This window comes from Equus asinus, chromosome 17, assembly GCF_041296235.1.
Source record: "Equus asinus isolate D_3611 breed Donkey chromosome 17, EquAss-T2T_v2, whole genome shotgun sequence".
Classification (NCBI taxonomy): domain Eukaryota; kingdom Metazoa; phylum Chordata; class Mammalia; order Perissodactyla; family Equidae; genus Equus; species Equus asinus.
Genome location: NC_091806.1, coordinates 51177349 through 51197281, shown reverse-complemented (window position 1 = coordinate 51197281; position 19933 = coordinate 51177349). Strand labels below are relative to the sequence as shown.

Here is a 19933-nt window from a genome sequence, read left to right as displayed (position 1 = left end):
TGGCGCCTCCTCACAAGCCCTTCAGACCCCCGCCTGCAGCCTGCCTCTGGAGGCTGGCCTCCCCCAGTCATGCTGCAGGCCTGGTGGCCCCTAGTGAAGGGCGGGCCCTAGGCCCATGCCAGCCGTGCGCCTCCAGGCCCGCTCGGCGTCGCACAAACTTGTCTCTCGGGATTTTTCCACACAAAACACATCTCCCAGGGAAGCAACCGGTCTGATGAGCTGGGCATGCGGGCGTTCCCACCCCGCCCTCCCAGTGCCCCCACAGTCCTGTCCCGCAGTGAGAGGCCGCCCCAGACGGATGTGCCAGGCCCGGGATGGAGCCTGGGCCAGCAACAGTGGGCGCTGGGATGAGCCATGGGACCAGCAGATTCCGGAGCACCAGCAGGGTAGGTCTCCCACCCATGCATCACCCCTCTGGCCTGGCAGCCCCACCCCAGGGCGCTTTCTGGGGTGCCTCCCCTCCATTTCTACCCCCCCACACACACTTACCTCTGACTCCCACCCCCGCAGCTCCCTCCTCCCCAGCACTGACCTCACCCCAGGACTGCCTCCTGACACCCCTCCTCACCCCCAGGCTACTGCCCTCCGCCCCCATCAGTATCCCCACCTGGGACCACGTCCCCTGCCAGGACTGACTGCAGATTAAGGCAAATGTCCCAGGGCTCAGGGAAGGGGCCTCTGTGGAAGACAGGGCTCAGAGGAATGGGCTCTAGGGAGAGAAGAGGCTGCTTCAGTGGGCCCCATGGTGAGTTTTCCAGGGGAACTCAGGAGGCACCGCTCAGCCCTAACCTTCCAGCCCTCCTGGGCTTACCCCTCGCCCCTGCTCAGTCTACTGGGGGCCTGTCCTGATCCACACCAGGCCGACCCAGGAGGCCTTGGAGCATGCTGGTCCAGCTGGGTGGGGGCCAGCCCACTGGGCTCGGGCCTCCCCACCCACCTCCGACTCCAGCCCCTCCTAGGCCCTGCTCTCCCAGACTCCTGGGTTCTTCTTCAAACACCCCAGCTCCTGCCCCACCAGCCTGGGCAGGTGGGCCCCTCTGAGTCAATCCCCTGGGGCAGCCCCACCGAGTGGAGCCCAGCCCTGACTCACGAGTTGGGAACAGCTTCCCACCCTCGTGGCCTGGGGGGCAGGAGCCTGGGAGGGATGCCAGAGAGGGCCAAGCCAGCCCTTCGGAGGCCTCTGCAGAGGTGGGGGGCCGGGGCAACTTCCAGGGCCTACAGAATGGAGGTCTGGAGGGTCATGAACCCAGGGGGTAGGCTGGTCTGTCCACATGCCTCTAGGGTCTCTCGGGCACCAGGGACCAGGGCAAGGGCTCCATAGGACCCCCATCCACCCCCAAAGTTCCACCACAATCATTTTATCCTCAACCCTGATCCTTCGCTCTGATCTCTGACCCCTAATAGTCACTCATGATCCATCACTGCCTAGGCCCCACCCCAGCCTTGTGGTTGGGCCGCCTGGTCCCTGGAGCTACCTGGAGCCCGTAGCCCCCCAGGGAGGGGAGTCCACCCCCTCGGACTCCCGGAGGTGGCCAGCCATAGGCTCCCCAGTGGCCTCCCTGGCCTTCCCTAATGCTCAGGACACTGGGGCCTGGTCAGCCCACCCCCATCCCAAGGGCCCAGTTGGCCTTTCAGACTGGGAACGAAGTCAGGCCCAGACCCCTGCTGCCCGGTCCTGGAGGGGCCGGAAGCCAGGAGCCAGGCCCGGATCTGGGCCACACAAGGCCTGCTCTTCCGCCCAAATTCCACCTTAAGCAGGCAGTGGCCCCTCCCTCCCACCTGGCCCAGGTGTCCCCGCCCCCAGCTGAGCTCAGGGCTGGGCGGGTGTCTGTCTCCAGGCCCGGCTCTGGGTGAGGCAAGCAGGGAGGGGACTTTGGGGACAGGGCCGCGCAGGACGAGACGGTGAAGACAGCTTGGGCTGGAGGCGGCCCCGCGGCCCAAGCCAGGTGGACCCAGCCCCGTACTCGTTGGCCGCCATGCAGGACGGTAACTTCCTGCTGTCGGCCCTGCAGCCTGAGGCCGGCGTGTGCTCCCTGGCTCTGCCCTCCGACCTGCAGCTGGATCGCCGGGGCGCCGAGGGGCCAGAGGCTGAGCGGCTGCGGGCAGCCCGCGTCCAGGAGCAGGTCCGTGCCCGCCTCCTGCAGCTGGGCCAGCAGCCGAGGCACAATGGGGCAGCCGATCCCGAGGGGGTGGCCGAGGCAGCCAGAGGTAGGCGGACACCGGCAGGGTGGGCGCTGGGCGGCGGGGACGGCGGTCGTGGGCAGAGGTGGCCTTGGTGGGTGTGGCGGTGCCAGGGCTAGAGGCCACGGTGGGGCGGGCTCCAGGGTTCAGCTCCCTGACTCACCAAGGCCTTGCCCTGAGTCACCTGCCCCGCCCCACCGGGCGTGGGAGAAGCCATGGGTGGGGCCTCCCACCACCCAGCGGGGACTCGGGGGTCCTCTTGGCCAAGCCTGGCTGGGTCCCACCTGCTGCCTTGGCCCCTAGCCCCAAGTGGGAGACAACAGCACGTGGCGAGCCAGCCAGGCCCATCTCTGTCAGCAAACCCGGAACATGCACAGTCGGGTCCCACGTAACACAGACTCACACCGTCTCAGAGACACGAAGACACACACGTCAGTCCCACAGAGACACGAACACACTGAGACATAGACACGCAGACTCCATCGTTCCTCCCCAGCACCCCCCACGCCCCATGGGAATGCACAGACAGAAGCGTGAGGGGGCGGGCTCCGGGAATCCTGAGCGGGAGCCAGACCTGTCTGGACCAGGGTCTCCCGGTGGAATTGCAGGGGAGGGCCCTGCTGGAGTGACCCAGATATTCTCTGTGTAACCGCAGGTGGGGAGTGCCCCACAGAGCCAGGCAGCAGACCCTGTGTAGGACTCCTGGCTCCACTGGCATGTATGTGTGTGTGTGTGTATGCACGCATGGGAGCATGTGGTTAGTGTGTGCACGCGAGGGTGTGAATGTTAGTGTGTGCATGTGTGTGCGCGTGATGGCATGCATGTGTGCACATGTGAGTGTGTGCACCCACGGGAGCGTGTTTTAGTGTGCGTGTGTGGGTGTGAATGTTAGTGTGTGTGCATGAGTGTGTGAGTGTTAGCATGATGTGTGCATGTGTATGCACGTGTGAGTGCATGCACACATGGGAGCATGTGGTTAGTGTGTGCATGCGAGGCTGTGAATGTTAGTGTGTGCGTGTGAGTGTGCCTGCATGAGTGTTAAAGGGTCCCACAGAGGCAGTGAGTTCAGGGCACTTGTTCTGCAGAGTGCATCTCCTCCCTGGCCAGGATGCAGCAACAGGAGTGGAAGTTAGACAGTGGGATGAACATCCCAGGATGTCAGGGGCTGAAACCCTGGTTCACAGTGGTTCACAGGATGTTTCGAGGGCCCTTCCCCAGGACTGGCCTCCAGCTGCTGGCGGGGGGAGAAGAAGGCCAGCCAGTGCGGGGGCCGCCAGGGCAGCCTGGATTCCTGGGTCCTCCCCTCCCTGGGCCTCAGCCTTGCTGGTGACCAAGTTGGGTGCCCAGGGGTCATGGGGTAGAGTAGGGAGCAGGGAGGGCTTAATTACCACGCGGCTACCCTGTCAATTAGGGGGAGGAGGATTATAATTTGGGGGTGGAGGTAGGTCCCCAGGCTGAGCCTCACCAGCGTCAGAGGATTAATAGTCCCAGCCCAGAAGCCTCATTAACCAGGGCGGGTCTGGGGCAGGGTGAGGAGGGGCTGTGGCCCCCTTCCTTTCACCACTGGGTCCTTTCAGCCAAGCCACTCTGCCCCGGCCTTCTGGGGAGATGTGACTCTTCTCCCTGCAGGTGTGGCCCCAGCAGGGACCCTGGCAGAGGCTGACCCCCAGACACCGCCTCCCCATCCACAGACCAGCCCCTGGCATCAGCCGGTGCCCCCCGTTCATTCGCTGTACTGCCTCCGTTGGCCTTTACCCAGCACCCATCATCTGTCTGTTCCCTCACCCATCAGTCCTTCTGACCAACCACACCCAACCCACCCGTCGGTCCACTCTGTATCCACCCACATTTTCATCCAGTTGTCTGTTTACCCTCCTCCTGTCCCTCCATCCTTCCATCCCTCCTCCCGTCCTTCCATTCTTCCCTCCATCCTCCTGTCCCTCCATCCTCCCAGCTCAGGTCTCCCTTCACCTACCTGTCTGACCATCCACCCACCCATCTTTCCAATGATCCCACCAGCCTCCCACCCCTTCCTGTCTCTCCACCCTCCACCCACCCACCTGTCTGTCCATCATCACGGAGCCAGGCTGGCGCCGGTGCCCTCAGTTTGTGTGGCTGGATGGGGTGGGTGTGGTTCTGCCAGGTGGGACAGGGAGCTGCCCCTCAGGGCAGACTGGTCCAGGGAGACTGTGAGTTCTTGGTGAGTGCAGCGTCACTCTCGTGTGACCACAGCACAGGACGGGCTTACAGGAGGTCAGTGTGGCTTCCTGGAGGAGGGGGCCAGGTGTTGGGCCCTGGCAGGGACTGGAGGGAGGATGGAGTCCCTGGTACATTCTCTAGGCAGCCAGGAGGTCAGTGGGATGAGCGCGTCTGTCCCCCAGCACAGCTGAGGGGCAGGGGGCTGTGGGAGACGGAAGACCAGGGCAAATGTCACAGGAGATGAGACGAGGTGACAGACAGACCAAGGGCCACGGCACTGGGCCTGCAGTCCACCTGGCCTCCTGCCCTGGGTCCCAGGGTCATAGAAGGGAATGGGGAGGCCAGCACTTTGCCATCTGGCCCACCAGGCTACCAGTGTCCCTGCCCACAGGCACATCTCGGGGCCAGTACCACACCCTGCAGGCTGGCTTCAGCTCCCGCTCCCAAGGCCTAAGTGGGGACAGCACCTCGGTGAGTGACACCCTCTCCAGCCCGGGGAGAGTCTGGGCTCTGTAGTTACGTGGGGGAGGCTGGGGGCTCTGGGGTCAGGGAGAGGGGATGGGTGCCAGGTGAGCCCCCGGCACCCCATCACTGCCCTCCCCTTCCCACCCCGCAGACTTTCAGGCCCATCGCCAAGCCCGCCAAGCCAGCCTACAGCCCTGCCTCCTGGTCCTCCCGCTCGGCCGTGGACCTGAGCTCCAGTAGGAGGCTGAGTTCTGCCCACAACGGGGGCAGTGCCTTTGGGGCTGTGGGGTACAGGGGAGCCCCAACCGCTGTGCCCATGCCTGCCCGGCCCGTGTCCTTCCATGAGCATGGTGGAGGGGGGAGCCGGGTGGACTATGACACCCTGTCCCTGCGCTCACTGAGGCTGGGGGCCGGGGGCCTGGACGACCGCTACAGCGTGGTGTCCGAGCAGCTGGAGCCCTCGGCTGCCTCCGCCTACAGAGCCTTTGCCTATGAGCGCCAGGCCAGCTCCAGTTCCAGCCGAGCAGGGGGCCTGGACTGGCCAGAGGCCGCCGAGGGGCCGCCCAGCCGGACCATCCGTGCCCCTGCCATGCGGACCCTGCAACGATTCCAGAGCAGCCACCGCAGCCGTGGGGGGGCCGGGGCAGTGTCAGGAGGTGTCCTGGAGCCCGTGGCCCGAGCTCCATCCGTGCGCAGCCTCAGCCTGGCCGACTCTGGTCACCTGCCGGACATGCGTGGGCTGGACAGCTATGGCAGCCACCGCGCTCTGCAGAGGCTCAGCAGCGGGTGAGCTGGGCCTGGCTCAGGGAGGGGGCTGCACTGTGGCCCTGGTCCATCCCCAGTTCAGCCTTACCCTCAGCCCCTGTCTGTGCAGTTTTGACGACATTGACCTGCCCTCAGCAGTCAAGTACCTCATGGCCTCAGACCCCAACCTGCAGGTGCTGGGAGCCGCCTACATCCAGCATAAGTGCTACAGCGATGCAGTGGCCAAGAAGCAGGTGACCGCCCCTGCTGGCCCATGAACACCCCTGCTGACCGCCCTCCTTGGCCCCCCCAAGTCTCACTGACCTCTGGTCCCTGACCACCCCTCACTGATCCCCAAGCTGACTGGGCAGACCCCATCCTGCCCAGAGCCGCCTCAGCAGGGGAGGGGCAAGAGGGAGTGATATATACACATATCTGCATACACCTGCACACACTGTCCACCTCTGAATACACCTGCACACCTCTGCACACACCTGCACACTGTCCACCTCTGAACACCTCTGCACACACCTGTATACACCTGTCCACCTCTGAATACACCAGCACACTTCTGCACACACCTGCATACACATGCACAGATGTGCACACACCTGCATACATGTGCACCCAGCTGCACACCCCTCCACACATCTGCATCATCTCTATACACCTTCATATACTTGCATACATCTACACACACCTATCTAGCGCGCACACCTGTGCTAACCCCTGTGCGCCTGTGCCTACAGGCCCGCAGCCTCCAGGCTGTGCCTCGGCTGGTGAAGCTCTTCAACCACGCCAACCAGGAGGTGCAGCGCCACGCCACAGGCGCCATGCGCAACCTCATCTACGATAATGCGGACAACAAGCTGGCACTGGTGGAGGAGAACGGCATCTTCGAGCTGCTGCGGACGCTGCGTGAGCAGGACGACGAGCTGCGCAAGAACGTCACAGGTGGCCGGGCCCTGCACTAGCACCGTTCCTCCCTCTGCCTCTGTCCCTCTCTGCTCTCTGTCCCTGTCCTTGCCCCAGGCCCATCTCTTTCGTGGGTGCCTGTGACTGTTCTTGTTCCATGTCTCTGTGGCGGCCCCCAGCGTTGTCCCTCTGCTCCGGTGCAGCCCTGTGACCCTGCGGGTCACTCAGGCTCCCCCCAGCGGGGCCCTGGGAGAGGTCAGGAGCCTCCCCCTACCCTCCCTGCAAGAGCCAGAGGGGCCAGGGGGCGGTCCCTGACCCCTGCCTCTGCCCACCTGCCCCAGGGATCCTGTGGAACCTGTCCTCCAGTGACAACCTGAAGGACCGCCTGGCCCGGGACACGCTGGAGCAGCTCACGGACCTGGTGCTGAGCCCCCTCTCAGGGGCCGGGGGACCACCCCTCATCCAGCAGAATGCCTCCGAGGCTGAGATCTTCTACAATGCCACGGGCTTCCTCAGGTGCGCCAAGCAGGGGGCAGTCAGCTGGGAGAGGCCGAGATGGTGGCCGTGGGGAAAGAGCTGGATACCTGGGAGGGGGCAGGGGAGGCCCGGAGAAGGGGTGTTCGAATCCGAGGTCTCATGATAAGGCAGAGCCACCAGAGGGGCTGGGAGGAGTGGACAGACCGGGCAAGGCATAGGTGGTGACCCGGGAGTGGGACAGGCCAGCAGGTATTAGACGTCAGCAGACTCTGGGGGCCGCAGGCTCGAGTTTCGTTAAATCAGGCACTTGGTCAGACATTCATAACCCACTCTGGACACTCGGGGAGTGGATGGGGGATGGGCGTGCAGAGGCACCAGGGCCAGCAGTGTCCAGCAGGGACCAGGAGCAGGAGGTGCAGAGGGGCAAGGACCAAATTGGGGAAGGAGGAGATTGGGGCTCAGGATCGCAGCCCTTGGGTTTGGGTCTCTTTGTGGGGGTTGCTCTGCCCGAGGTCCCTGTAGGGGTGGGCTCTGCAGCAGGGGTGGGGTCCCTGTGGGGATGGGCTCTGCTTGGGGGAGGGGTCCCTGTGGGGTCTCTGATCTGACTCCACCCACAGGAACCTCAGCTCAGCCTCCCAAACCACTCGCCAGAAGATGCGTGAGTGCCACGGGCTGGTGGACGCCCTGGTCACCTACATCAACCATGCCCTGGACGTGGGCAAGTGCGAGGACAAGGTGAGGGGCAGCCAGTGCTGAGGGGGCCCCGGGGTTTCCAGCCTGCTCTGACCGCCGTCCGCTCTCTGCAGAGTGTGGAGAACGCAGTGTGCGTGCTCAGGAATCTGTCCTACCGCCTGTACGACGAGATGCCGCCGTCCGCCCTGCAGCGGCTCGAGGGCCGGGGCCGCAGGGACATGGCTGGGGCGCCACCTGGCGAGGTGGTCGGCTGCTTTACGCCGCAGAGCCGGCGGCTCCGAGAGGTGGGCGCGGGCCTGGGCGGGCGGGAGCAGGGGCCCCGGCCTGACCCCAGCTGACCCTCCACGCTCTCCTGCCCAGCTGCCCCTCACGGCCGACGCGCTCACCTTTGCCGAGGTGTCCAAGGACCCCAAGGGCCTCGAGTGGCTGTGGAGCCCCCAGATCGTGGGCCTGTACAACCGGCTGCTGCAGCGCTGTGAGCTGAACCGGCACACAACAGAGGCGGCCGCCGGGGCGCTGCAGAACATCACCGCGGGTGACCGCAGGGTGAGCACCCCTCTGCGGATGTCCCACAGGCATCCTGGGGACCACGCAGCACTTGCCCCGGTCTGATGGGACCTACACCTGGCCACACGTTGGGGACATGAGGGCGCACAGGGGACGGGAGCTTGCTCCCTAGTTTACCCTCTGTGGGAGACAGACAGCGGGGCATGAAGACAGGTGGATGAGCCAGGACACCAGAGTGAGAGACGAAAGGAGACACGGCGCCTGGGCAGGGCAGGAGGGAGGTGAACGCAGCAAGCAACATGAGGTCGGCATCCCTGATGGGCACATTGCAGGGCCATGAGGATTTAGGTTCTGTGCAGGGTTTTAGGGGAGGTGCCTGGGAGGTCTGAGCCAGGAGGGACCAGGCTGGAGTCACACTTGGTGAGGCTCCTGGCTGGGGTGCGAAGGCAGAAGCAAGAACGGCCCTGAGGAAACGGTGCACCGAGCAGGTGAGACAGAGAAGCTAGTCCAGCGCAGGATCCCCAGGGTACGCGAGGCTCGAGAGACAGGGGCCAGCCTGCAGTGCTGGTCATGGGCTGGCTGGGCGGCCTTCACCTGCTTTCATCCCCCCACCCCCTGCAGTGGGCAGGTGTGCTGAGCCGCCTGGCTCTGGAGCAGGAGCGTATCCTAAACCCACTGCTGGACCGGGTTCGGACAGCGGACCACCACCAGCTGCGCTCCCTGACCGGCCTGATCCGAAACCTGTCTCGGAATGCCAGGAACAAGGACGAGATGTGTGAGTCAGGCCGTCTCGCAGCCTGGGTTCCGCCCTCACCCTGCCTGGCTGGGTGCACACCTAGACTCTGTCTTTACTGACAGTGGGACTGGCTTCTGGCAAGCTGGAGCTGGTGGATGGGCAGGCAGGCCAGCTGCCAGGGGACCGAAGGTGCTGAGGTGGCTGGGGGTGGGGGTGGAGACTGACCTCCCTGCCGCCCACAGCCACTAAGGTGGTGAGTCACCTGATCGAGAAGCTGCCGGGCAGCGTGGGTGAGAAGGCCCCCCCAGCCGACGTGCTGGTCAACATCATAGCCGTGCTCAACAACCTGGTGGTGGCCAGTCCCATTGCCGCCCGAGACCTGCTCTACTTCGACGGGCTCCGCAAGCTGGTCTTCATCAAGAAGAAGCGGGACAGGTGAAGGCCCTGACCCCAGGACAGCGGGGGCCCCAGACCCCCTGCCTCTGGCTGTGCCTGTCACCCTGCTGACCTCTGCTCCCCCACTTCCCCCAGCCCTGACAGCGAGAAGTCCTCCCGGGCCGCCTCCAGCCTCTTGGCCAATCTGTGGCAGTACAGCAAGCTCCACCGGGACTTCCGGGCGGTATGTTTTGGGAGCCTGGGGCAGGCACAGGTGAGGGACGTGGGCGAAGGGCGGCATCAGAGGAGACACAGAGACAAGAGAAAGGAGAGCTGGGACCCAGAGAGAGGGGCCCATGCCCAGCACACGGCAGAGGGCGGGACGCGGGGACAAGCAGGGCCAGGCAGGCAGGCGTGGGCCCTAACTCTGGGCCCCCTCTCCACTGCAGAAGGGCTATCGAAAGGAGGACTTCCTGGGCCCATAGGCGAGGCCTTCTCAGAGGAGGAGGATGTGATGAGGCCCAGCCTCCAAGGGACAGGCTCAGCTCTGCACTGCTCACCGGCTGGCCTGGAGGAGAAGGCTGATGGCTCAGGGGCCCCTCCCTGGACCCCCGTGTGCAACTCTGAAGGGCCTGGGCCATCAGGGAGGGGACGGGGGCTGTGGCTGGGGATTTGGCTTCTGCAGGGCAGGGGGTAGGGCAGGGCTTGAGGCTACTCTGGTGCATGGGGGGTGACCAAGTCACACTGGCAAAGTTGGGGCTGGCCGTGGCCCGGCAGTGCCTCGGGACAGCCAGCACTGGGAATAAAGGTGGCCGTGAACACAGCAGCCATGGCCTTGTATGCTTCTTCAGCTGGCTTGACCTCAAGGTCCAACCCAGGGACTCAGCAGCGTCCCCAAGCACACCATGTCTGCCCCTGCGGAGAGTCACCCCCCCACCCCCCCCCCACCCCCGGGGCTCACACACAGGCCTCTCCAGGTCAGGGGACCCAGGAGAGGGAGGAGGGAGTGTCCAGCAGGGGGAGAGCTGGCTAACAGAGTGGAGGACGTGGGACAGACAGCAGAGGGAGCCCTGATGTCAACTGAGGCACAGACCCAGCAAAGCTGGGGACCTCATGCACAGAGTGACTACTCCTGGCTCTGCTGCTGCCGTGCTAGGCTTTGCTCATGCAGCAAACGCACCCAACACCTCCTCTGCCCTGCTCCCCTGGGCCTGGGGGTGCCCTGACCAGTGACTCTCATGCTGTCCATCTGAGGCGTGAGGTCCAGTAGATGCTGGGATCCCTCCACCAGCTCACCTAGCCAGGCCATTTGGTTGTGAAGCTCCCACTGATATTTTTACAACAAAAGGCTTCTTCTATAAAGCTCAGAACTTGAAGTCTCTAAAGGGCCTCACCCCTGGATGTATCTGGGTGAGAGTCAGGCTGGGAACAGGCGCCCCCAAGCTGGGAGGCCTGAGAAGGCTACTGCCAGAGACACACCTGAGCTGGCTAAGGATGGAGGGGGATGGAGAGAGGGTGAGTTTCAGAGGATGACCAGATCTGGTGACCAGGTGGCCATGAGGAGAGCCTGAGATGGGAGTGATGGGTGCCCAGCCCAGAGAAGGAGAGAAGAGGCTGAGGCCCAGGCAGGACCCAAAAGGACTTTATTTCTGGCACAAGGAGGGGGGCAGGGGACACCCCTTGTCCTTGAGGGTCCCAGAGTTGCAGGCAGGCTGGTCATGATCCTGCTGAGTGGAGAAAAGACCCACCCACCCCGGCCCCCAGCTGTCTCTGGCGATCCTGCGGCTCCAGCAGGTAGGGACTACACGTCATCCTCGGACACCAGGCAGTAGAAGTCCGTGCGGGCGCTGTAGTTGCGGGAGCCAAGGTCCGAGATGTCCACCTCACTGCCCCGGGCCTCTCCAAGTGAGACCCCACTTGCCTGCGGTGGAGCTGATGGCTCCCCAAAGACGGGCCCTCGGACACCTGGGGAGGGGGCACCACCAGGCCTGAGGCTGGGCTGCCCACAGCCTGCCCTCTGCCAGGAGCCCCTGCCTGGGGGTCACTCCCTGCTCACCCTCCTCAAGGTGGCATTGAGATCCTGGAGGTTCCCAGCCAGGCCTTGGGCCCGAGTGCCTCCGGGAAAGGCAGTGAGGGGTGGTGAGAAATCAGGCCCATCCACGGGCTGCAGAGAGGAGTCCCCGACACTTGGGTCCCTTTCTGGGCTCCTCAACCCTGCGCAGCCTCCCTCCACGGCAGGCCGAGCTTCTCAGGGTGGGGGGGTGGGGCCGGGTGGGCATACCCAGGTCCCCCTCGGGGTCGGGGTCCAGGTCCGGGTCCAGGGTCCGACCCTCCGGGACGCGGCCTCGCACGATCAACATGGGGTCCTTATCATCCTGCAGCCGGGTCTGGGGATCTCCCTCCGTCGTTCGGTACTGCACCTTTCGTGGCAGCGCCAGCTGCAGCTCTTTCCAAAAGTCGGAGGAAGGCGTCTGGGGGCCAGGGTGGGGCGGTTGGCGTGTGAGCACATAGAGGGGTGCGAACGCTGGAAGCCCCCGGCATCCAGCCCCAAAGGACACACCATGCATCGCGCTCACCGGCTCCAGGACCTTGAAGAGGCCCCTCCTGGGGCACCAGGCACGGAGCCCCCGCCCACGGGGTCCCACGCACAAAGCCCCCCGCACCAGCTTCCCTTGGGGGGCCCCCCACAAGCCCGCCCCCGCACCACGGAGCCGGGCCTCCAGAGCAGTAGGGTCACCAGGTGGCGGTGCTGGCGCAGCAGGCGCAGCGCGGGGTGCGCGGGGTCGCGCCGCGGGCCCTCGAACGTGATGAAGATGGGTCGGCGCGTGAGCTCCAGCAGCCGGCACAGGCCCTCCCTGCGGGGCGGCACCGTCAGGCCGGGCGCGGCCGGGACTCACCCCCGCCCCGCACGGAACCCACCGGAAGCTGTGGCTGCACCAGGCGCGGCGCAGGAAGGCGTCCGACAGCACTACGACCAGGCGGCGGCAGCGGCTCAGGTTCACCAACAGGTCGGCCGAAGGCTCTGCGGGGACCGGGCGTCGGCGGGGCTGGGCCGGGAGCGGGGCCCTAAGGGGCGGGGCCCGGGACCAGAGTGGGGCGGGGCTCCTAGGAGAAGTAGGGCGGGACCAGGTCGGGGCGCCTGGGGGGCGGGGCGCGGGCAGGGACGGGGTGGGGCCCGGACGGGGTGGGGCCCGGGCGGGGCGGGGCGGGGCGCCGCGGTACCGGCGTGCGGCAGGAGGTCGCGGTCGTCCAGGAAGAGCTTGTAACCCCGGCGCCGCTCCAGCTGCGGCTTCAGGATGAAGTTCACGAACTTCCTGTCCTCGGGGCTGTCGCTGTAGGAGACGTAGGCATCGTAGAGCTTCCCGTCTGCGGACGGCGGCGGGTCAGCGCGGCCACTCTCCTGTCCCGGGTTCCCCACTGTCTCCCCGCGGTCAGGGCGCAGGCCCGCCCCCCAGACACCGCCCCCGCGGGTCCCGCCACCGGCCGCGCCTAAACCTTCCCCAGCGCGGGATTCCGAGAGGAGCCCGCGGGCCGGATCCCGGCCGCCGCCCTCATGCCGACCTGGCCCCTTTTCTGGACCATGCTCGCCCCTCCCTCGCCGGGTCACCCCGCGCCCCCCCCCCCCACTCCCCCAGAGCTCCCGTCCGTCCATCCCCCACTCACCGTTCATCTCCACCTCGCCGTACGCATCCTGGTACCAGAGCAGCACATTGAGCCGACACTTGACGTACAGCAGCGCTGCCAGCAGCAGGGCCAGCAGGACCAGGAGAGAGGCCAGCACCGCGGCCACGTGGCCTGCTGAGCCTGGGGACAGAGCTGCAGCCTGAGCCACTGCATTCCCCAGCCTCTACGCTCCCCAGGTGCCCCTAGGCCTCCCTCCTGCCCTTGACCCAGTGTGCCCCTCACCAGCTCTACGAAGAGTGAAGGAGGAGGAGCTGGCGTTCTGGATGGAGCAGGTGAAGGCCCCATAGTCGTCAGTACTGGTCAGGTTGATCCCCAGGACACTGGACACAAGCACCTCTGACAAGTTGGACTTGATCCTGGGGAGATCAGGCCACACCTTCTCACCTGGGGCCCAAGAGCATCAGTGGGCACCCCAGAGCCCCACCTGTCTGGGGCTCACCCAGGGAAGCTGTGGATTTGGACTTCCTGGGCAGCCCTTGGGCCTTAAGCTATGAGAAGTGGCCAGGACCTGGAGGAGTATGGATGTGTTTGGGGACGATCACCCTAACCCTGGGTCTGGGTCCTAGGGTCCTCTGATCCCAGGTTTGGCCCGGCGGCCAGTGCCTCGTTCAGGCCCTCTGCTGGCACCTGTAGCCCTGGGTGGTCTACAGAGTGAGTGTTTACAGGGCCGTCAGTCCCTGCGGTCACTGACTTTCAGTCTGCGTCCAGAGTGGCACTCTGTCATGTCATGTCTGGGCAGTCACTCCCCAGCCCAAGTCCAGGTAGTTGTAGACCAGGTGTAGGTCAGAGAGGCCACTGGCCATGGGTGTGTCCAGGGGGGTCACTCTGGCCCCGGACACTCCGGCCTCTTACCAGGAGTCCTCATGGAGGTCGTAGTGGCTTTCATTGCCCAGCACCAGCCCGTCTTTCAGCCACTGGACTGAGGGCAGAGGACAGGGGGGCCCAGAGACCACCCAGGCCGTGCAGTTCAGAGTGACCACACTGCCCAGGGCAGGCCACAGGACCTGGTTTCCAGACGGGGAGAGGAAGTCAGGGGCCCTGTCGCAGACACCTGCGGAGAGAGGACCCAGTGGGTTACCTGTGCCTGGGACGCCGAGCTCCCACTGTCCACAGACAGACTGCGGGCCAGGGAAAAACAAGATGGCCAGTGGTGTGGGTTGCTTGGTAGCCACACCATGGCATCCACAAGTCCCGTGGTGGACAGGGCCTGGCGCTTGGCACGTCTTCCCCCAGCAGTGGCTGGGTCTTGAGAGGACATTGGGACTGAGGACAGTGGCTAGTCACAGCTGAGCTGACTCACCCGGCCCAGCGGGGCCCATCTGGCTGTTCGTCCACCCAGAACATGGGCCCCCACATCCCCACTGCGCCTGTTGCCCACTGCTGTGAAGCTCACCCAGGTGAGGGGCCAGGCTCCGTGGGTTTGGGGGCTCTTCCGCCTGAGATAGGAGCCTGGGATTCCAGGACCCTCTCCTGGCCCCAGGCAAGCCTTCCCACCTCCCTGACAGCTGAACTCTTTCACCTTTAAATCAGGGTGATGAGCCCTAGCAGGGGATCAGAGAAGACCACCATCATCTTGGTAGTGTGGTTCCCAGCAACCCACATCTACCCACCTCGCTCCCCATGTCCCCCACCAGTGCCCACTCCCAGTACCCCTGAGCTTTACTGACCCCCATGGGCCCGGCCTGGAGGCCTTGGGTGGGAGAGGGCTCAGGGCCATCCTGACCCTGGGGTCAGGACCGTGGGCCATGGGAGTGGTGAGCAGAGGCCTTTGTACCCCTGGCTTGAGGCCGAGCAGAAAGCCCAGGCAGCATCGCAGCGTGGAGCCAGCCTGAGGGGCAGGGGTGGGAGTGGGGCCCGTGCCGTCCCTCTCTGACCCATCTACCTGCCATGGTCTGGCCGGGACCTCCTCGGGGGGCCACCCCAGGCTCCACGGGGCAACTTGGCCAAGCCAACCGGTATCCCAAGGGCTGGGCAGGACTCACTCTCTGTCCTTGTGACCAGTCAGTCAGGGTGCCAGGATGGGTCGCAGGCTGCTGCCATTCCCAGGGAACAAGTTAAACAAGAACAGGGTGAGTTAACGTGTAACTTCGGCCACAGACAGCACCACCTCTGCACCAGGGTCCTCATAGATGCCAGCAGGACACCCAGACTCCAGCACCTTACACATGGCCAGAGTGGGCACCACCTCACAGAGCCCAGGGTGCTGGGAGGGGCACATGGACAGACTTCCACCTGCCCCAGGGCAGCTGTGATGGCCCAGGGTGGGGCAGTGGATGTGCATCCCCCCCAACACCCCTCATGACGCCAGGAGTTGGCCTCTTTCCCGCTGTCACCGGGGAGAGGGCTGCCACATGCAGGGGTGCTACAGTGTGGGCTGCACTCAGCCAGGCCCTGGGAGCTTGAGGGGCACAAGTGCCAGGCGGCCTGACCCTGAGCCACGCTCCCAATGGTAAAACTTTGTTCTGGACCCAGCCCCGCGGGCACACGTGTGCACGTGAACACAACACCTGGGCCCGGCAAGGTCGTGGAGGCCAGGCTGGGCTGAGTCCGCTGCGAGAGGCCTCACGGGGCACCCCTCCTTCTGGGTCCTGTGCCCGCATGCCCCCCATTTGTCATTTCCAAACCCAGAGACTTTGTCCACTTGTCCTTCCAGTGCTCCGAGGGAAGCCCCCACCCCACCGGCAGGTGACTCTTCTCTCCTATGCGGGGTCTGGGACCACTTTTGGCCCAGATTGGCAGCAGCCACATGTGCCTCCTGACACAAAAGGGAGCTGGCTGAAAGGAGGGAGTGGGAAGCCCCCAGCACGGAGCCTTCACTGACAGCCTCCTTGGCAGCAGGCCCCAGGCCAACTCCTCCCGGGTGCCCAGGTTCACCCCGTTGGTCCAGCAGTACTCATGGAGCACCTACTCCGCTCCGTCCCTGCTGAGTGGACACACTGGGGCCGAGTGCGGGGACTGAGCTGAGGCCCTCTCCCTGGCTCCCTCGGGCTGTCTTCCCTGCCCTTTGGGCCCCTAAGGCTTTGCAGGGGCTGGAATTTCCTCAGGAATTGGAGCATCAGGCACGTTCCCAAGGAGGTTCCCTCCAGAAGCCCTTCAGGGTGGAGGGCAGTCCTGGGAAAGCCCTTGAAGCAGGAGAGCTAGCCCACTGAGGGGCTGCGGAGGACTGGGCAGCTCACACCCCTGCTCAGCATGCCCAGAAGGACGTGCCCCAGCCCAGCAGGTCCCAGGGCAACTCCTGCAGTGGTCTCTTGACCTCCCCCCGCTCAGACCTCCTACCCTGGAAAGGCAGCCCGACCCTCCCGCAAGTTAAGGCCCAACTGCATGGTCAGGTGCCAGGTGTCCTCCCCCTGCACACCTCTACCCTGCACAGTCTCTGTTGCACACACCCCCTGCACACTCCGCCCTCTCTCTTTGCACACCTGCACTAAACTCCTATCTTGGTCCATGTGCACACATGTACACTCTCCACACCTCCAATACTCTTGTGGGCCACACACCTGGACACAGTGCACACACTTGCAACAGTTCCCACAGGGCGCACAGCCATGAGCATTGCACACACCCCACCCCACACACAGTGCACCTCACACCTACCCTTGGCCGCCAGTGGCGCACACACAGCCTCCCATCACCCCTCACTCTCACAAGCACACACATGTGTGCACACACATGCCATACATGCTGTGGACCTCCCCTGCGCCAGGCCAGACTCCGAGGACAGGCCTCAGGCGGGAACGGTGTCAGAGGATGAGGATGCAGGCACACATGGAGCAGCGGGGCTGTGTGGGAGGGCACAAAGTCACCTGGTTCCGGCTTTTTCCTCCTGGGGGGGATGTCGGTCACTGAGGTCATTGGCGTGTGCTTGGGAGCAAGCTCTCTGCTCAGCTGGGCCCCCAGCCCGGTCCAAAGCACCACAGCTGTCTGGGACGCATGGCCAAGGACGGTGAGGACCTGGCTTTTGCTTGTGCGTTTATTCAGAGCTTTCCTCGTAGCTTCCTGGCCTCGCAGTCACATCCTCTCCTAACCCTAACCCCACCCAGGCACCCACCCCTCGCAGGCAGGCGGGCAGTTGGTGGTTCTCGCCGCCCCGCCTGCCCCGCTCTTCCTGTAACTCTGAGTCAAGCTGCTCCTTCCTCTGGGGCCCGCCCCAGCCCACCAGGCACCCTACTTCCCGCAGCCAGGCCTGGGGGGATTGCAGAGGGCCTGGGGCCCGGGGCGATGTGTGGGGGTGCTGGCAAGGAGACCCCCAGTCAGGGCCATCTTGCACACACACGAGGAGGGCCAGCTGGGTGATGTGGCCCGCTTCCTGGACACCCCCCACGATGCCACACCCAGGAGGGGAGGGAGTCTCCATGTCGTGTCCCCTGGCCTAAGTGAGCAGCCTCCGACCTGTGGGGGAGGGGGTCCTGTGGAACTCTTACCAGTAATGGGGCCTTGAGCAGGGCCCTTGGCCCCTCCCTGTCTACCTCCCAGGCATAGCCCCTAAACCATGAGCAGTTACAAGGCGGCTGTGGTATCATGTGGACCTTGGTTTCAGGCAGTCATGGGAGGGCAGTGCCCCCTTTTCCAGATAAGGAAGCAAACAGGAGGCTTCGAGAGATGCTCCTGGGCTCTGAGCCCAGGTGGGGGCCGGTCAGCATCACCACTGACTCCCCCACCCCACCCCAGACTGACCTGGGACTCAGGGCCTAGCAACAGGTGGCTGGTATCACTGCCCAGAGAAGTCGGGGGGCAAGGGTCCCCTTCAGCCGGACCCTGCCCTCACCCACACAGGGGTGGGGCCCACAGTGGAGCTGCTCAGTGCAGCATCAATTTTCCTACATCCTTGATCTGACCCTGACCCAGACCTGTTCAAAGCCCCCTGTGGCCCTCAAGACCTTTGGGTGATGGTGCATCTTGGGCTTGGGGACCTCAGAACTGGCGGGAAGCCTGATGGCACCTCTCCTCCGCTGAGCCTTGGCTTCCTCGATGCATGCTGGAGCTGGTACTAAACTCGCTGCGAAGGTGCACCTGTGGGCTCTGGCGCCAGAGGGTGGACAGCGAAGCACCTAATGCATAGGTTAGCGCCACCGGTAGTCATTGACCTGCCCAGGATACCCAGGCAGGAAGCAAAGAACTAGGCTTTCCCCCGTGTCCCCAACCAGCCTTGGCAGCTCCTGCCAGACTGCCCGCTGCTCTGTATGCCCATCTGTGCCACCATCTCACAGCCATGCCTGGACACTCTCACCCTCCCTCGCCCCCGAGGCCCACTCTCCAAAGTGAACATAAACACCCACATCGCCTCCGGCACTCTCCAGACTGGCCCTTCGACTCCAAGCCCGCTCCCTGCACCTCCCACCCCCTCTGCCCCACACCCTGTGGTTCCCAGAAAGGCCCAGCTTCTCCAGGCACTTGAGCTGGGTGCGCGCGGTGGGGCTGCTGTCCCCGAGCCTCGGTGTTGGCCTAGCCCCCGGCCAGCGCACGCTCCCTGTTCCCTCCGCACTGCCTAGTGTGCTGCTCAGCACCCCATAGTCTCCGAACATCTCCCCCTCATCTGGAACGCGCAGCCCCCCGGACGTCTCTCCTGAAGGAAAGAACGTGCATAAGAGGCTGTGGCCCCGCAGGCCCAGAGGCTCTGTCCTGCTCCCCGGGCACACATTGCCACACCCCCCGCATTCCGCGCTCCGCCTCCCGCGGGGGTGGACCTGCCTTAGGACTCCCCCCACCTTCCCTGTGCGGTAAGCAGGCGGCTCGGCGGCGCGCGCGGAGGGCGGCTCGGGAGCGCTCTTGGAGGGCTGCCCGGAGCGGGGACGTGCGCAGAGAGCGCGGTGATGCGGGAGCGCGCACGGAGGTCGAGGGGGGCGGGCGGGACCGCGCAAGGAAGTCAAGGGGCGGGCGGGACCGCGCTCGGAGGTCGGAGCGCGCTGACGGAGCGTGGGAGCGCGCACGGAAGTCAGAGGTGGCGGGGCGCGGGGCCGCGCACGGAGGGCGGGGGCGAGCTGACGGTGAGAGCTCCGCCCGGCGACCCGTGGCCGCAGTCCCTGCTGTTGCTCGGTCGGCCCCCGGCGCCCCGGGAGGCCTCAGGCCTGGGATCCGAGTCTGTAGCGGACGTGGGGGTCCCCGCACGCCCAGAGCCTCCCCCTCCCTCTTCCGCGCAAAAATCACGAGGAAGCCACTACCCACGTCGGGCGGAGCAGGAAGGGCGGCCGTTGCCCACCCTGGGCCGAAGGGGCCGGGACGCAGACGAGCTCGGGCTTCCGGGCGACGCGGTCAGCCGGCCCGGCTCCGTGCCGCTTCCTGCGGGACCGCGTCCGCCATGGCCCAGAGGCTCCTCGGGGCGAGGCGCACCCGGGTCGCCCAAGCTCCAGTCCTGGTCCCCGCTCCCGGGAGCCTGCGACTTCCACTCATCCCCGTGGGTCTGAGCCGCGACTGCCACTCACCTGCTGCCAAGACCTGGGACTCGCGCGACCGCGGGGCGGGGCGGCTCACCTGGTCCAGGTGCGCAGCGGCGACAGCCCCGGCGGCGGCGGCAGGTGCAGCCCCGCCCAGCAGCCAGGGCCGAGGGCGGACCCAAGTGTCCCGCTTTGCGCCCAAGGCTGGCGCTCAAGAGTGTCCACTCAGCCCCTGGGAGCCGGGGCCGCATGGCCTGGGGCAGAGGCCAAACCGGCCCAGCCTGCCTGGAGAGTCTCGGAGCCCCCGGACTCCTCGAGACTCCACCGTCCCCAAGGGCACCTTTTGTGGCTCTGCCCCCTCCTCCCCAGCTCTTCCTCTTCCTCCAGGAAGCCTGCCTTGACTCTGGCTCCTGAGGCCCAGGTGCAGGGAGGGTAGGACTTCAATAAGGCGCTCCTCCTTTGGAAGCCTGTAGAAAACCAGAGGAGGGCCAGGCTACACATTCCGGACCTTTCCCCAGCTGGACCTCAGTTTCCCATCCAGCCCTGAGGGCAGACGCAATCCACCGGAGGCCCAGAAATCAACATA

At 65.3% G+C, this 19933-nt stretch overlaps 2 protein-coding genes across 11 annotated transcripts; one reads left to right on the top strand and one right to left on the bottom strand.

Moving 5' to 3' along the window:
- Positions 1-230: 230 nt before the first annotated feature.
- On the top strand, positions 231-10121 carry PKP3 (plakophilin 3). Its single transcript, XM_014833420.3, has 14 exons — positions 231-386; positions 2013-2208; positions 4772-4851; positions 4997-5631; positions 5720-5843; positions 6339-6543; positions 6846-7020; positions 7599-7716; positions 7788-7958; positions 8035-8220; positions 8803-8956; positions 9160-9352; positions 9449-9536; positions 9742-10121. The coding sequence occupies exons 1-14, from the start codon at positions 315-317 to the stop codon at positions 9775-9777; spliced, it is 2433 nt and encodes an 810-aa protein (XP_014688906.2). The 5' UTR covers positions 231-314; the 3' UTR covers positions 9778-10121.
- A 795-nt stretch (positions 10122-10916) lies between these two features.
- On the bottom strand, positions 10917-19920 carry SIGIRR (single Ig and TIR domain containing). Of its 10 annotated transcripts, none has more exons than XR_011495262.1 (10): positions 16780-17021; positions 14859-15006; positions 13829-14027; positions 13199-13332; positions 12956-13096; positions 12515-12658; positions 12212-12314; positions 11997-12147; positions 11349-11763; positions 10917-11257 (listed from the first exon to the last, which is right to left on the bottom strand). XR_011495262.1 is itself a non-coding variant. In XM_044749937.2 (10 exons), the coding sequence occupies exons 2-10, from the start codon at positions 14863-14865 to the stop codon at positions 11094-11096; spliced, it is 1233 nt and encodes a 410-aa protein (XP_044605872.1). In that variant the 5' UTR covers positions 14866-15009; positions 19445-19920; the 3' UTR covers positions 10917-11093. The 10 variants fall into 10 exon arrangements, 8 of the variants coding, with proteins under 8 accessions (XP_044605872.1, XP_070344646.1, XP_044605873.1 ...); XR_011495260.1 differs by having other exon boundaries at positions 14859-15009; positions 16780-16998; XM_044749937.2 differs by lacking the exon at positions 16780-17021 and adding an exon at positions 19445-19920 and having other exon boundaries at positions 11574-11763; positions 14859-15009.
- Positions 19921-19933: the final 13 nt, after the last annotated feature.

Bases quoted from the DNA above. Each gene is read 5' to 3' on its own strand.
- PKP3 (XM_014833420.3), top strand. From the start codon at position 315: ATGGAGCCTGGGCCAGCAACAGTGGGCGCTGGGATGAGCCATGGGACC. The intron at 7,717-7,787 runs GTGAGGGGCAGC...CGCTCTCTGCAG, and splicing joins TGGGCAAGTGCGAGGACAAG to AGTGTGGAGAACGCAGTGTG. The intron at 9,537-9,741 runs GTATGTTTTGGG...TCTCCACTGCAG, and splicing joins TCCACCGGGACTTCCGGGCG to AAGGGCTATCGAAAGGAGGA.
- SIGIRR (XM_044749937.2), bottom strand. The intron at 12,148-12,211 runs GTGGGTTCCGTG...GCCGCCCCGCAG, and splicing joins TGGTGCAGCCACAGCTTCCG to GGAGGGCCTGTGCCGGCTGC. The intron at 11,258-11,573 runs GTATGCCCACCC...CCCCCTCCCCAG, and splicing joins CGACCCCGAGGGGGACCTGG to GTGTCCGAGGGCCCGTCTTT.